General features: G+C 49.3%; 2 protein-coding genes across 2 annotated transcripts; both read right to left on the bottom strand.

Moving 5' to 3' along the window:
* Nucleotides 1-2,107: 2,107 nt before the first annotated feature.
* Nucleotides 2,108-8,745, bottom strand: LOC117846061 (uncharacterized). Its single transcript, XM_072291640.1, is given in 4 exon segments — nt 2,108-2,491; nt 3,577-3,660; nt 6,273-6,673; nt 6,676-8,745. Coding segments are annotated over 2 exon segments (1,917 nt in total). The 5' UTR covers nt 8,488-8,745; the 3' UTR covers nt 2,108-2,491; nt 3,577-3,660; nt 6,273-6,568.
* A 5,412-nt stretch (nt 8,746-14,157) lies between these two features.
* LOC117842072 (cyclin-D2-2) lies at nt 14,158-16,589 on the bottom strand. The gene is made up of 6 exons (XM_034722422.2): nt 16,020-16,589; nt 15,645-15,731; nt 15,444-15,542; nt 15,154-15,355; nt 14,906-15,030; nt 14,158-14,811 (listed from the first exon to the last, which is right to left on the bottom strand). Exons 1-6 carry the CDS (start codon nt 16,311-16,313, stop codon nt 14,572-14,574), a joined length of 1,047 nt encoding a protein of 348 aa, XP_034578313.1. The 5' UTR covers nt 16,314-16,589; the 3' UTR covers nt 14,158-14,571.
* Between the last annotated feature and the right edge of the window lie 159 nt (nt 16,590-16,748).

Genomic DNA, 16,748 nt, shown 5'->3' with positions numbered 1-16,748 from the left:
GCAATATCAACAACACATATAGATTCTTAAAACATATGTAGCAAGTGAGCAGGTGAGGCATCAGTCTTAATCTTCAATTCGTCATCTGATTTTGACTCCCCCAATAATGGTCCAGTAACATCTCGATGATGCAGCTGATTCACCAGCAGCTTTAAGGTTCCATTGTTGCTGCATAAAAAATAAATAGCATAAATGCATGGAGGAAGGGCAACCATTTTTCAAAAACTATTCAAGGAAGCGACTCCGCCTATTTTGTATTTCACCAGTCCCAAGCCTTAGAGGGTTGTGACCAGGGCTCATCAAAATCCAGCTACTCTTACAAAGATGAAAACCATATAGTTAACTGAAATTGCAATTCAATGACAGGGCATATGCTTGGATATCGGTTGATCAAAGTAATGAATCGAGGCATTAATTTGCTGCTGTAACATAATAGTTACCTGGAGTGGTTGACGGATTCGTGTACTTTGAGATAGTACCAGGGCGATAGGAAAAACCTGACACGTATTCAGCGCCAAACTCAGCCACACCTAGCAATGTGCTGCTCCTCATGTCAATACCAAGAACCCAGCCCTTGCGATCCATAAACTTTGTTGTTGCCATCACGTAAACGACATCTTCTTCACCGTTCAGGTTGACATTTGGCTCGGACACCACAAGATTCTGCAGAGCAACCTCCACAACATCCCGCTCCTCGTCCCGTGATGGTTTACGGTGCAGCAATCCAGACTTCTGCAACTGCAAACGTACCTCATTGCTGATTTTGATATCGGAAGCACGGACTGTCAAGTCCTCGTAAGAACCAGAAATCTCAGTGTTGCTCCATACAGTGATGGCCCAGTTGTGTACTGCGAAGGCCGGCCACCCGGTTTCGATGTCAGTATACGGAAGACGTTCGCTGGTGCTCTGCAGGTTAGCGAGCTTGAGGCAAGCCTTGCCGTCCTTGATCAAGGAGAAGACGCGGGGACGAGACTCTGGACAGTTTAACTTGACGCCCTTCAGATCTTTAAGGGCAACAATGTCCGATGGCAAAGGCAGCGGTATGTGCCGGAGCGCAGGCCCGTCTCGATCTTGACGGAGCAAGTCGTAGAAGAGGATGCCGCCCCAGAGATCGACCCAGCCCATGGTGCCAGCTTCACCTCCGACCGCAATGGCCATGGAGGTCGCATGGTATTGGCAATCGTGCCGACGGGTTTTGAAACCGGAAAGGAAGGGACCGCCAGCGACACTGCCTTGGAGACCCAGCTCCCGACCTCGGAGTCGAACCGGAGGAGCTCGTACTGATCAGCGCCGGTGACAAGAAGCGTGGCGATGGTGTAAAGGTCGCCGCCGCGGGGAAGGACGCCGACATTACCGTCCCGGAAGCAGTCGGGCTTCGGATGTGGGATCAGGGTAAGCGACGGGCGTGCCGGGTCGGCCCCGCCGCCGCCGGCCCGGTAGACGAAGTAATCGCAGTTCTCCAGAAGGGGCGTTCGCCGGCTACTGACGGAGACGCGGAGGAGGAGGAGATCTTCGGCGGCGAAGAGGATTTTGGGCTGCACGGAGGAGTGGGCGCCAGGGCAGTACACGGCGAGGGTGGAGAGAAGCGGCGGGCGCGCTAGCTCGATGGACGCCTCGATGGGCAGGTTATTGCTCGTCGAGGCTGCGGCGGTCGTGGCGTCCCGGCGCGGACACGACACGATTGAGGCGTGGAGTTGAGTACACAGTCAGGGAGGGAGCCGTGCCGTCGCCGATGGCCGGAGGCAGCGGGGGCGGCTGTATTGGACGACATGGGGCCAACGGATGCAAGACTGTAAGAGCTCGATTCCCGGCGCGCGCTCGCCGCCGCCGCCGCTATATACAAATATACATATACCGCGACCGGGAGGATTGGAGCTTGGAGGATGGGAACTGTCGACCGAGTCGAAATAGGATTCGAACAGTTTTGGGGACAGAAACGTGAGAACCGCTCAACATGAACAGTAAATTGACGGTCATTCCAACACTTTTGCTCGTCTTGCGAGTGCCGAGTGACAACTTACACCTATAGAATCAAAACTCCGTGCAATTCAACGTAACGAGAGATAAATCCGATAGTCCTGGTAGGTGTTTCACAACATGCTTAAGATTGAACAACACCAACTGTACAAATCGCATATCACCACATGAACCACAAAGAGCAATTGTAAGCATTATACAAGTTCAATAATTAAGGTTACAAGTTCACGACATATGTGGATCAAATCTGAAATTTAAAAAAAAATGAGCTCCAAAATACAAATTTTGAACTCATGACAACACAACATGAGATTAAATATTAAGATTTAAATTTTCCTAACATCTAACTCATGAAGAGAACACATCTACGTAGCGGATACAACAGATTAACGCAAAAGAAATGATGGTGTAGTTGTCCAAGAACACCATCGAAGCAACAATGACCGCTCTAGTCACTCGTCGCCCACCCTCGGATCGGAGGGGTAAAAGTAACCGAACACGGCCTCCGGTTCACCTGCAACTTTAGTGAGCGATAGCAACATGAGTAAAAAGGTACTCACAAGTCCTACGCAATTATATAACAAGGAGCATGCATAAGGGTGAATAAGGAGTAAGACTTTAAGGTTAAATAGATTTGCAAAAGCCTATCTCATCCTATCCATAATTTTTGACCATAAGCATGTGAATAACACCCTATAGACAACTAGCAAGTTTTATTAATCTTGCCCAAACCCACTTCAAATTTTAGTTGAAAACAATTGCATCAACATGATAACATAGAGCGTAAATATATGAACCAGCAACATAAGTATCCGATAACTCTACGATGAATTCATGGGACTTGAGCTTGCTCATAACTGAGAGCGCAGCAATTCAAATTGATTTATCCTTGCAACGGTGTACTCTTTACCCACATGACTCGAGGACCTTGCGGCTCGAACATCCGATCAATGGTGCACAAGGGGGTACTCATGCCAACCCTTCCATACCGCCCCCGAACTATGAGTAAAACACGCCTAGCTTGTGTGGAGGACGACCTAGGTCCACCAGGAACATCCCTAGGCTCCTCTACATAGTACGAAGATCACACATCTAGGACCATGCCTCATAGAGCGAGACAAGTAAGGTATTAGGCTTATTCATCCCATTCGGGAACATGTGGTAGCACGAAAAAGGGCTCAAACCAACGTCAACAACGAACGGTCCTTAATCGACTCAAGCGGTCTATGTCACCGAGACTCCATTCTCGTGACCCTACACACCGCTCAAATCTCCTATCCAATTAACCATCATGTTCGTTTATTCAACAACATTAGAGAACCATGTTAGAATCGGTGCTGATTAACCTATAAACATTTCCCTTACCAAAGTAAAGTGATCATTCTATATCTAAGCATGGCTAAAAAATTAACAAGATTAATTCATTATTACCCATACTACTCGAGCGTCAAGGTGGATGATAACAAAGCAAGTGAGGCCATAATATCAACAACATAGATTCTAACAATGCAATAAGATAGGTAACCCACATGCAACCCATAGCTATACAAAGTAACAAATTTATTTAGAGAAGTAGGATAAGTACGCATAACTGCTGACCTTGGTTTTCCTCGGGTTCAACCTTAACCTCGAGTTCGGGCTCAACTTCGGGCTCCACGGTCACGTTCTCCGGCAAGTCGCTCTCTAAAATGAATGAAATGCGAGCATACATTAGAGATGATGCTATGAGTGCAAATGCTCATGAAATGCATGGAAAATAATAGAAGCATGAAGGAATGAATTGTTAACAGAACAATCACACCCATAACAGTAACCAAACATTAGATTAAATGGAATGATCACCTTAAATGATTAATCCACTAACAAGCATGATTTGCAAGATTAAAATCACTGGTTGAGCAATAATTATGAAATAAATCACACTAACAGAGGATCACAAAATATGATCGTGAGAGTTGGATTCACCTTAAAATCTATTTTCATTAATGAGATATAAAATAAATAATACAAACTAATATTAAACACATTAAATCATAAAAGGCATGTAAATCAACCTGAAAAACATAAATATCATTTTTCCTAGATTCTATACAGAAAACATGAGGTAACAGAAGTCGTTTCAACATTTTCTCATTTCTCTACTATTTATTATGCAAATAACATTTTATCATTTCTCTACTATTATTATGCAAATAACAAGATTAAGATAGCAAGCAAGAAATAGATCTAACACAGTGTAAAAACCATAGGTTCCGCTTAAACAAGTTCTAGATCTGGAACATATATGATAAATGGAAGCTAACAAAATTGGTTCCACCATTTTTGGATCATCACATGATTTATAAAGCATTTAACAAATCTAGAATAAAATAAATCATAGAGCAAGACCTACAACAGTAGCATGCACATACTTAATTTTGAAATAAACTAGATATCAACAGGAACACAACAAAATAAGTTTTGCATTTTTAGCATTTTTCTACACATTTCGATGCATTTCCAAAGTTTTCATCTATCTAACTCTAGGAAATAAAGAAAACTAAGGTTATTTTGCAACTAAGCCCTTAGATCTATTAGTGTCTTGCACTTGGGTCCCTAAATCTTTCCTCGTACCCCTCTCCTCTTTCTTCTCTCTCCTACAAAACACACCCACACATGCACACAGGCACAGACCGGTGACGCATGGCCGGTCGTGGCCTTGGCTTGGTTGGTGACTGGGGAGTGTGGTGCAACGCAGCAGGGAGGCGAGGGCGCGGCACCCTGAGGCCACGAGGGCTCACCACCAGCAGCCCCGCACCACAGAGGAGGTGGCACGGCGGAGCTCGTCGGCGAGCGCCCTGCACGGCGGAGGAGGAAGAAAGGTGAGGGGCAAAACGGATGCGGGAGCTCTAGGGGGTGCTGCGGATGCTAGGAATTGGAGCGAGGCTTACCGACAGCGACGACAGCTGCGTGGGAGGAGGTGGCGGCGGCAATGGAGTTGGTGGCTAGCTAGGGTTTCAAGGGAGGCTGACGTCGGCATTTAAAGGAGGAGTGAGGCGAGGGCATGAGGGGGATTTTGCGTGGGCGAGGCCACGGTGGCTAGTTCGGCGACGGGCGACCTGCGAGCGCCGCAGGCACTGCCCAACGACGAGCGAGCTAGCACGCGAGAGAAGAGGAGGGAGCAACTGACTCGTGGGCCCAGCCAATTTTCAAACCGTCCAAATTTCACTACTCAAACGACCTAACTACAGGCACCCAAAAATCTCCCAAAAATACTCATTTGAAAGGTAAAATCACAAAGAACACAAAGCCACAAGAATAACCTCCAGAACTGATCAAGTTTGCACGCAATTGACAAAAGAAAACAGCTAAAACTGAAATTTAAATGAATTTTTAACACGGGCAAACATTACTCAAAAATTCAATAAAAATACTATAAATTCATCAAATTGCATCTAGTATTTAAATAAAATAACAGGAGGCACAGTTGCATAGCAGAAAATTGAGTTGCTTCACAAGTTTGAATTTCAACAATAAACAACAATTTCATGAATTTAATGAATGCTTATGCATTGATGCTCCATTATGCACAAATGATGCTCATGTTAACATGTTAAGCTTGTTTAACAACTTTGGGTCGTGACAAGAAAATTAAGCAGCCTGGTTTTAATCTGGCACGACAAATTCCTAAGAATCTGATGTTGTTCGTTCCTGGGAGTCTAAGCCTGACGCTGGTTCTTGCACAAGCTCTGCTAACAAACTCTGCGCGCCCAGCCACCCTCCTGCTCTCGTGGACACGGCCGTCAAGGCGCTTGGCCGTCCCCGTTGGCTGGCACCTGGCAGTGCCAAAATGCCAGCCAGTGCAGCCGTCTACCTGAGTACCTGTGCGGCCAGTGCAAGCAACAAAACTAAGGAGATGAATTACAGAACTAGTCAGAAACTACAGCAAGACGAAGCATCCTCAAACTACAGCTTCTCCCTGGCATGTTTATTCCCCTTCCTACCGAGCACTGACATGATGGGATCGAAACACCCTCAAAGTTCCTTTTATCATCCCAAAAATACTATCAGCAAAAACTGAATGAGGCTACCAGGTTGAGCCGTGCTACAGATCTATTTTGACAGATCAGTCCCCAAGCAATATTACCCTAATATGGAAGTCTGCACAATGACATGCCGGACTCTGAGATGAAAACTTCATATTTATATATTGGAGACGGAGAAACAAAAATAAAAAAGAACTTAAATGTATTCGCTATCAAAGAGATGCTACAGAAAGGACTTTTGCCCTACTGAGTGAGTTTTTCTAGGATTACCTCCGACGGTTTGACAAGCAAGTTTGTCCCAGACTTCATAAATCATAATTACAACAGTTTCTCTCACATGCCACTGGCGGCAGCTTGTTCAAGTGATATTAGCCATCATCTGTACACTGAAATGAGCAGTACCATTACCAGCAAATTTAGGGTCATCGCTGCCACAACTTTAACAAATATCACACAGACAAATCATGTAAAGTGAGCTGAATGGGAATCTCAAACATAGGCACATACATTAGCTGAACAGGCGTCAAATATGCAGGCTATCTGCACACAAGAACATGGATTGAGGCTCATCCAGTGACACCAGGTTCAAGTCCAGGGCATGATTTATATAGTGAGTTCATGAACTCCTGGGACAAGATGATGGTGTTGCCTTGCAATAGTTCTTCAGATATAAATCAGGCAGCCCCTCCAATATTCTTTTGTCTTCGTTGCTTGCCATCAGCGAATTCATAATAGTACGGATGATTTTTGAATCAAGAGCTACATTCTTGTCTCTCAATTCATGTACCAACTTCAGAACCTTGTTTATCTGACCTTCAGCGCTATAACCTTTGATCAATGAATCAAACACAGCAATGTCGGGCACAAAGCCACTTGCTGTCATCTGTTTAAGCACCGTCTCAGCTTCTTCTAGGTCTCCTAGTTTAGCAAACATGTTGATTAGCACAGAATATGTCGCAGCATCAGGAGTCAAACCCTCATCAAGCATATCTTTAAGCAGTTGTTTAACCATTTTCTTATCCCCTGATATACAAGCACCATGGATCATTGTGTTATATGCGAAAACATCAAGCCCGCAGTTCTTATCCATTTCATTGAACAAAATTGTAGCCCGCTCCATCATTCCCTGTTGACATATAGCTGCAAGCAAAGGAATATAGTGAACTCGCTCAGGCTCTATCCCATGTTGTCTCATTGTACACAAGAACTTTTCTGCACGGTCAACGTCCCACATCTTGCTGAAGCCATTTATCAGAATACTATAGGTGAATGAATCAGGCTCCAATCCAGAACTAGCCAGCTCATTCAGTAGCTTCATAACCATCTTAACCTTGTGAACCCTAAGGAATCCACCAATCAGACAATTGTAGGTCACCAAGTCACACATACACCCCCTCTCAGCCATCATCTCACGAACTTTGATTGCTTGGAACATCCGACCGATCTTACATAGTCCATGTAAAACCGAGCTGAAAGTAATCACATTAGGCTCAACCACCACATCTCCTTGGATCATCTCCTCAAGCAACCCCATTGCCTCATCCATCTCGAGCACGCCAGAAAGACCTGCAATCAGGGTGTTGTATGTCACGACATCCGGCGCCACCCCGTTCTCTACCATCTCCTTCTTTAGAGCCATCGCCTCCCTCACCGATCCTTCCTTGCACAGGGAATTGATCAGAACATTGTATGTCACTGCATTTGGCTCCAAACCCCGCTCCACCATCATGTCCTTCACCTTTGTGGCCTTTCCTATCTTCCCCTCTTTACACAGGCATTCGATTAAACCAGTGAACATGCTGACATCCGGCTCAACCCCCTGCCGGGACATTTCTTCAAACACCTTGCCTACGTCCTGCCACCGGCCAGACTTGCAGTACCCACGCAGCAAAAAACCGTATACAACCACGTTCGGCTCAATCCCACTCTCGTACATCTCATCCAGCAGCTCCACGGCCCCGTCGACCTCCGCGGCGTCGCACAGCCCACGGATGAGCGTGCCGTACGTGACGACGTCGGGACGGACGCCGCGGGCCTGCATGGTCCGGAGCAAGCCGACGGCCTCGTCCGCGCGGCGTGCCGCGCAGAGCCCCCGCATGACCGTGGTGTAGGAGATGGCGTTGGGGCGGGCGCCCGGGTCGGGCTCCATCGACATGTCGCGGAGGAGGGAGAGGGCCGCGGGGAGGTCGCCACCGCGGCGGCAGAGAGCGGCGAGGACGATGTTGTAGGAGACGGCGTCGCGGACGCCCGGGAGCGCGGTGAGCAGGGAGCAGGCCTCCGGGGCGGGTGCCGCAAGGAGGCGGCGGTTGAGGAGCAACGCGGCGGCCGCGCGGCCCCGGCGCAGGAGAACGGCGACGAACGGCGCGGCCGAGCGGGGGGGCTTCGATGCCGGGAGTGGAGGCGGGGGTGGGACGGGCGCGGCGGGTGAGGCGGAGGCGGTGATGGCGAGGGACCGGACGAGGCGGGGCTCCGGGCGCCTTCTCATCGCGGCGGGCAAGGTGGGAGCAGCAGCGCGGCGGGCGGCGGCTTGGTTTCGGCGGGGGTTATACGAGTTATTCCCCACTTTGCCCTGCCGTATTCCCCCCACGAAATCGGGCAAACAGGGCGCCGGCCGCACTAGCCGGCCGGCAGGCGTCGGCGACTCGGCGGTGCGGGCTGCGCGATCGGCGCCGCCGGCCAAATCGACGCGCGAAAGGGGCAAGGGGTGGTCCTGCCGGCGCCCGCACTCCGGACGCGCACGTTGCTCGGTCTGGATGGGCTCTGCGGGGTGGGTCGTGCTGGAGTGCGCACAGGCCGAGGGCCTCGACGATGACAGCCCACGTGGGCCGCTCGGCCTGATTCGTGGAAAATGGCGGGCTGAGCCATTTCGATTCGTACTGGCTGGGTTGGTTGCTCCCAACATTTTGTTGACCCAACCAACAGCGAGGGGTTTTTTTTTTTTGATAAAGGAACCAGCAGCGAGGTTGGGCTTGTTAAATCCGACACGGGTGATCAGCTTGCATGGCGCTGTTGTAGTTGCGGTCTCGCAGAGTGCAGGACTGCATACCCTGTTGCTCACGTGCAGAAGGGTATCTCGTATCCTCCCGCTCTCACTGAGCATGAGCAAGGGAGCAGTGTCCGGCTCAGGGGGACCAGGACACGTTGGACGTACACGGTCACACCGATCACTAGGTCAGCGTGCGGCTGCCCCAGGCCGGCCGGCAGGCAGTACGCCGGGCAGGGGTCCCCCAGGGCAAGTACGCCGGCCAAATCCAACCAGCTCGATCCGTCGATGGGTTGCTGCGACGCATTACGCCCCTCACGAGTACTAAATGCAACGGCGATCCTGTTCCGGGCTTCCGGCCAGTTCATCCTCTGATCCGCGTTGTATCACACGCTGCAGGGTGTCGTCTGGGTACTGATTGCTCAAGTGATTTGCTCATGGGAGTTAATAGGGGTGGTGTCGGGAGGGAATAAAGGTTTCCCTTTTGTGTGTGTTCTTTGCTGCGGAGATAATGCTTCTCTGCTGAGCAGGTTCGGTATGCCTTGTGCGTACGGACGACGGGCTCGTGTGGCATGTGGCTCTCAGGAATGAGTCATTGCGGAAGTCGAGCCCATCCAACCGGACTGGTAGCTGCGTCACGTTATTCTCCTCACGAGCTGCTGCCACAGGTTGCCTCCTGCATTCCAAAGGAAGGACCAGCATGGCTATACTGCATGCCTTGCCTTTGGTAGAAGGCGAATGCGCGTGAGAGCCATGTTAATGCCTCGCTGGTTCATCTCAGATGTAAATCCTGTGGTGGACAAGCTGACATGAACAGCACGCCCAATATAAGCTGGTACAAATACTGTATGTGTGTGGAGCTCAAACAAGGTGTAGCGAAAGTTTTGGTGGGCACGCCGCGCGTTACGCTCTTCACGGTGTCGCGCGCGCATGACTTCGCTCCTCCAACCAACCGCTCGCCCAGCTCCTTGCAATTTGCAAAGCACATGGTGGCAATGGAGGCCCAGCCTTCCATTTCCACGCTACTCGATCCCCCACCAAGTCCAATGGACACAGCAGGCTCACGCAGCCCGATTCGCCAATGCAATGGACCCAGCAGCAGCTGCCTGCTCCCACTCCCAAGCACGCACGCGGTTGGCCAAGTCCAGTGTAGCAAAGTCGGTGGTTGTTGAATCACTTGAAGCTCCTCACGAGCCATCATAACGCCGAGCCCTTGCTCCGGCACACCACGCCTCCAAAAGGAAACTCCTTCAAGCCCCGGTGGACGGTGGTTGCGTCGCATTACGCCCCTCACGAGCGCCAACTCCACCGACCCGCACCCACGCGGCCACGCCACACGCACACGCTACCCGGCCCATTCCACACAAACAAGTCACCACACCAGACAACGGCCGCCGCGGCAGCCTAACCCACACGCTGGCCCGCCCGGCCGCCGGTCGATCACTCGGCCACCACGACCAGCTAGCGGATCCCAACACGCGCGCGCGCCGGCGGCGCACGGCCGCTGCGCCACATTAACCGCGTCACGAGCCATAAAGCACCCGGCCGGCCACCAGGCCACCGCGGCAACGGCCTCCGGGTCCCCTGCCCACAAAAGCCATGATTGCCGCGCCCCGCGCGTCGCCGCCCTGATCTCCTCGTGCGGAGCGCGCTGCCGCGGCGTGCGCTCGGCGGGGGCTGCCCTCCCTGCCCGGCGCGCACGCCTGCCGCTGCCATGCCGCGCAGCGCTCGGACGCCGCTCGGCAGCAGCTGCTGCATCAAAAGGCGACGAGCACGAGCAAAGCCGGGCGCGCGGAAAACTGCCCGTCGCTGCCACCACCCGCCGCATGATTGGGTTGGGGGGCATCCACCGATTCCACCCTCCCTCGCGCGCTTTGGATCCTTTCGGCACGTCGAAAAAACTAGCGACTTCTTTCTCTCTTTCACCGGTCTCCGAGGCAAAGGAAACTCGCTCTTGCACACAATTCACAAAGCGACCCAGCCAATCAAGGTCCTGTGCACACCGTCTCGCGACTCGTGTAGTAAAACTGTGGAGCACAGTAGTTTACACCAGAGTGAGAGACCGTCTAGCTGTTAAGCTGCGTACAGCGTACTCAATGTAACAGGGCGTGCTCTTGTCCGTTACGAAAGGAGCGCGTGCCACGGCGCGACACGGTGGCAGAGGCATTACGAATTATGCCCGTCGGTAGCCTCTGTACCATGGCAGGGAACAAAGGCTTTCCGGGTTGGAGGCTTGCGCGTTGGCCTCCTCCCCAACTCCTGAGCGCGTACGTGACACGTCCCCGTCAACACATATCGGTCGCAGCGGGTGGAGCCAAACGGGCGTCTTCGCCACCACCTTGCCATCGCCCAGACCGGCGCATACGACAGAACTGGGGGCGCCTGGGCCGCTCTGCCCGGCTGCCCCTGCGCCTCGATCGCAGCTTTTCCACGCGCCCAGCCAGAGCCGCCGTGCCGGCCGGCAGCCTTGCTGCTCCTCCTCGTTCTCATCTCCACGTACTCGAGTAGATGACTTTTTGTGGCTTATTTGGACTAAAATTCCTTCTGATTAGTACGAAATTCGCTCATTCTCCATCTGATTCAAATGGATTCAAACTGAAAAGATGATAAAGCGTGGCCCGTCCATGCATATAAAGCATGGCATGTGAAAATCATTTCTTTGTGGGGAGATGATAATGCACGGGCAGAAGAAACTGAAAAGATTTATGTTGATGCTGACCGTGACGACAAGCAAAGGACGTACACGAGGCTGCTCCTCGAAAGCAACATGGAGCTACACGATACGAAAATATTCAGAGGGACCACCCGCCCCGTGTGCGCAAGAAAAGGTCCGCGAGACAAGGGGATACACCGATACGGCTCTTGGTCTCTTTCTGCCTTGTTGTATCTGATCTGTGCATGTAAGAGAATCCTAGGGCCATCCAAGTGGATTTTCTAAGCAGATTAGTGCTAACATTTTTTTAAAAGAGATTAGTGCTACTGCTAACATAACGTCTGGTTTAATTCGGCATGAGGTTTGATCGATCAACTGACCCGACGCTCAAGGCAGTCAATCCAGTGGGGCTGTGCCGCCTTGCAGCATGAATAAACTACTACAGCATCCAGGATTGAGTCAGATCCATCGATCACCTGCTTACCAGATGGATTAGGAACCATAATTTAAGTTAGGGTCTTGAGCATTTGCCAACCACGTTTTGGGTCAATGTACTGTATATTTAGGAGTATGCGTGTATTGTTGCTTTACTATATCTGCAAATTTCAGAGTAATCAATGCTGTTGAGTAAGAAAAAGTCTTTCTATTCTAGTGCTTGCCAAGGCATGGTATTTCATCATTAGTATAATTCTGGAATCCTGATGCATCAATCCCTATCAACTGATCGACAAGATGATGTGCCAAACAAATTGCAAGCAGAAGCAGCATAAACCCACTCAGCTTGCTAATGTATGCAGTGAGCTCACATGTACGTACAAACTGCCGAACACAATCCGGCCTAATTAAGGTTTCAACTTGGTGTTGATCGATGTTGCCGTGAGTATATCACCAGGGACATGTTGCCAACAGAACAGAATAACAGATGGATACACAATTACACATACTGGACGTTCTACTCACTTAATATTGAGCATCTGATCAAAAGATGCTACAACTTTCGGCCCTCTCCGATGTGATGTTTAAGGGGCGAGAAAATGTTTTCCTGATCTGGCTGACGCTGCGGTGTCAGAAAACTTTTCTAAAATTCAAAACATGTGGCAACAAGGAACACAAACCTAACGGACATTTGATCATCTTGTGTTTGTTTAATAGTAACATACACAAATCTAAACATGCAAGATTCCAAAACTACAGTGGCCGTTAACTGTCTATAAGCACTTGTCACTGTTTAGAGATTCCTCATTAAGTAACACCTTCCATTGCATGCTCAGGTTAATGTGCTGCGATGTGCAAAAGTATGGGATGGAATGGATACAGCTATAACTTGCAACCAATTGACCAAAGTGACAAAAAAATCGTATTTACGTCTGGATTAGCTATGTCTCAATGCAAATACAAATCATGAACCTCTTGGTATTAGTTAGCTAGGTACCTGTAGCAGTTTCCTGGTTTTATATTCAATTCTATTGGTCTCAGTTGGTACTCTGGCCAGTGGCAGGACCTTCTTGGTCATGGAAACATGCAGCAATGTTAATCACTGGCCCACAGCACAGAGACCATTGCAGGTATAAGGCTGAGGACAGAGGACCCCCAGAACCATTGCATGTAAAAGCAGCTGTTGTCATGGCTGCAGCGGCAGCAGCCTGCCGCCAGCGGCCTCCTCAACAGGACAACAGCCAGGCCAGCTCTATTTGACCCATTCATTTCCTTGAACAGCTCGCTCCCTGCCTGGGGTTGGCTTCAGACACTGCCCTCCCCAATATGAAAAAAGAGCTGCAGGCTCCAATAAATTTCCAATGCAGGCTTTTCACCAGCCTTTTGAGGTGAATTTATTGAGTCAATCTACCCTCATCACTTTTGTTAGCAAATGTGATGGCAAAATATCACTAAAAAATTCTACCGATCTGTTCCTGAGCATCAGTTTTCAGTGTTCTAGGCTGAACAATGATGTTTTGAGTTTCATATGGAGATGAATCAGCCTATATAATCTACTCCAATAGTGATCCGTTCAGCATTTGTTTAATTGTCGAGAACGACTTGACTGATTTTGATATTTGGTAAGACTCCAGGTGTAATCCTAGAAGTCTATCAGATGACAATGTTTTCCTTCTGTTGGATGTTTGCATTGCTGTTCAGAGGAAAGGGACAAAAACCTCAGATAAGAACCAAAACATTGACAAAGACATGGTTGGGCATGATTTGTTCATTTGTTCTAAGTACAAGTCACATTGCTGTTCATAGCCATGACTACTAATTGCTTCTTTTCCTGTGGAGAAGGGAGGCATTTGCTGGTCCCTTGTTCTCCTTCATATCACTATCAAACAGCAGCTTGTCTTTCTTTGTGCAAAGTCATGCCAAGATTTGTATTAATGATAGGTTCTCTTCACAGAAATATGATGGACGGACAAGTACCACAGACGAGCAATCAAACAATCCCAGTCATAAGAAGACCGCATTGATGAATCAGCACAACTTTTTCTCAGAATGGTAGAGAAAAATAGATTGAAGCAACGGTAGGATTTCTCACAAGCTTTTCTTTAAATATATATTAGCAAAGAACAAAGGAACAAAAATGAAATCTTTTTTGTTGATTTCTCTCTCTCATCCTCACATCTCCAATCTCATATCCACAAAGATCTCCCGCAAATGCCTTAGGATAGCCGAAAAAAATTAAATAAAACAAAGAAGAAGGTGAGGTAGGGAGTTACAAAATTGCTAGAGGAAGAAGCTTCCTCCTCACCTCTTTCTTCTCAGAGATCTGAAGTCGGTACTAACTTATTACTGCAATCATCCTCTGCTTGTTACAATGCTTCACTGGATCCTTCTGTACCACTACTTGTTACCCTGATGAGCTCTGAGGTTAAGATGATCACAGCATAAATAAGCGCACAATGCGACGCTACCAATGGATATATGTACGGTATATGCTCTAATCAGATTGGTGAAGTGCTTAGCCTTCTCCTCTTGGAAGCTGGAGCAGAAACCTGATTGTTGTCACTACTGATATTTGACTGTGACGATCCTAGCGTTGCATCTTCACTCCTAAAGCTGAAGCATGCTGCATCCAGCACACCAATCGGGCTCTGTGGCACTGAAGAGCTTCCATTGATGTGCCCTCTCTTCTTCACCAATGCCCGCTCTTGCATCAGCTCATAGCATTTATCAACCATCTCCTGGAAATGGAAGATCCAGGCTTCACACTTCGAGAAGAGGTGTAAATGACAATGGTGCATGGATCAGTCTTTGCACATGTTAAAAGAAACTCACCTTATTTACAGGGATTTCAGAAGCTGAAAGAACACTCCCAAAGCCAACAACCTCATTCGCAGAAACCGCTGCTAGTGCCGCCGCCGCCGCAATCTCAGACGGTCTGAATGACAAGAATGCAGAGCCTGTAAATCCATAGCACAGATGTTCTAGTCAGTAGACCGAAACAAGCTGCCATAGGCAATGTTGGCAATGCAGGTAAGCGAATCCATCAGATGATCAAGCGAAATCGCTAAGGTCAAACGAACCTTTCAGAGTGCCAACTATGATATCGGCGCACCGTGAGGCTAGTGCAAAACTAGGAGGCTTCCCTTCACTGAATTTGTCCAGGAAGTAGCTGATGAAAGCAAACGGGGTCACAGCCTGCATTCTCCATTTCAGGGTGGTCATGACATGGATCTCCATCCTCCCAATATTCCTTGCTTCAAACTCACACTCCGGATCGCAGACCTATGGCACAACAATCACATTTTAGCAATTTCATCAACCAACCATTGAACAATTATTTGATACCACAATGCTGTAATTTCTCCTTCACCTGAAGGTCCACAGGAAGAGGGACCACGGTCTCCTCCATCTTGATAGCAAGAGATAGGCAAGCAACTGACAACAACTGTTTCATCCAAGGCTTGTCATGCTACAACAACAAGAACAAACAAAATAGAAAAAACCCATCCATCAGAAAGAGATTAACTGGACACAGTAAGGAACCAACCAATGTATAGGTTTACATTCTTACTGGGAGGTTATACGAGGAGATGAATCTATCCAGGTAATTCACAGCGAGGTAAAGACTGAGTGGTCCAAAGTTGTAGTAGGAATGGACCTGCAGCCCACATGTGAGAAGACAAGATCAGCACCTCGTCAGTTTCTACTTAAAACAAAAATTTCCAGATAAAAGGGCCAAGGGGTGTGGTCGATTCGGCAATAGGCCACAGGATGCAGGACACGCAGCCAAAACTCAGGTTCACGCAAAGTCAAAAGAGATAATGCAAGCATGCAACTACCTTCCTAAAATCAATCAATTTGTCCAGCAGGGAAAAAGGAACGAAATGAAAGAACTAGTAATATAATAAATCCTAGAGATTTTGTGTTTCTCTTTTTTTTGTTTCACCTTGCAAATCCAATCCATCGCGTCTCTCCTCCAAGATGACTCCAATCCGGCGTGCTCCAGCCTCTCCGCATAGCCCTCCAGAGGCAGGTGGTCCGTCTCCTTCTCCACCAGCTCCCGCACGGCCTCATCGGTGTCGACGGGGAACACGGCGCCGGCGGCGGCGTCCGAGAAATCGAGAGCACTCCCCACCTCCACCAGCTCGTCGCCGCCGTCGCAGCCGCCCAGGCCCAGGACGCTGTTCCTGTCCTCCCCGCAGAGCAGGGCGGAGGTAGCGCCGAAGCACAGGATGCCCATCTCAATCAATCAAGAACGCAGCGAACAGCGGCCGCCTCCTACTCGAGTAGTACTAGTAGTACTTGGTACTGGAAGAACTGGTCTCCTTGGGTGCTGAAGGTTGCCACTCTTTTCCTCGGCTGTGGCAAGATAAAGAAGGGCCCCCTCTCTCTCCCTCCCTCCCCTCCCCTCGGCCCTCGGCGTGTGTCTTGGAAAATGGCAAAGGGAAAGGGAAAGGGCGAGGCAAGATGAGAGAGGAGGGGGATCTCCTGGGGAAGAGGAGGGGAAATGGGGTTTGGGTGTTTTATAGCGGCGTGTGGTTTTAAGGGCGGAGTGAGAAGAAATGATTAGGCAATAATCTGCACACTGAGATCAGCCGCCGCCCCCACACACACACCACCACGCGCGCGCACCCGTCCACTGTTGGGAACAAGCACACGGGGAAAAACCCTTGCA

The sequence above is a fragment of the Setaria viridis genome, chromosome 2 (assembly GCF_005286985.2).
Source record: "Setaria viridis chromosome 2, Setaria_viridis_v4.0, whole genome shotgun sequence".
In the NCBI taxonomy this organism is placed as follows: domain Eukaryota; kingdom Viridiplantae; phylum Streptophyta; class Magnoliopsida; order Poales; family Poaceae; genus Setaria; species Setaria viridis.
Note: the sequence above shows the minus strand (reverse complement) of the source record. Positions and strands in the feature narration are given on the sequence as shown.

What these genes read in the sequence shown, in the direction of transcription:
- LOC117842072 (XM_034722422.2), bottom strand. Translation starts at nt 16,313, where the DNA reads ATGGGCATCCTGTGCTTCGGCGCTACCTCCGCCCTGCTCTGCGGGGAG. An exon ending in CGATGGATTGGATTTGCAAG is followed by an intron (nt 15,732 to 16,019) that starts GTGAAACAAAAA and finishes TGTGGGCTGCAG; the next exon opens with GTCCATTCCTACTACAACTT. An exon ending in CATAGTTGGCACTCTGAAAG is followed by an intron (nt 15,031 to 15,153) that starts GTTCGTTTGACC and finishes ATGGATTTACAG; the next exon opens with GCTCTGCATTCTTGTCATTC.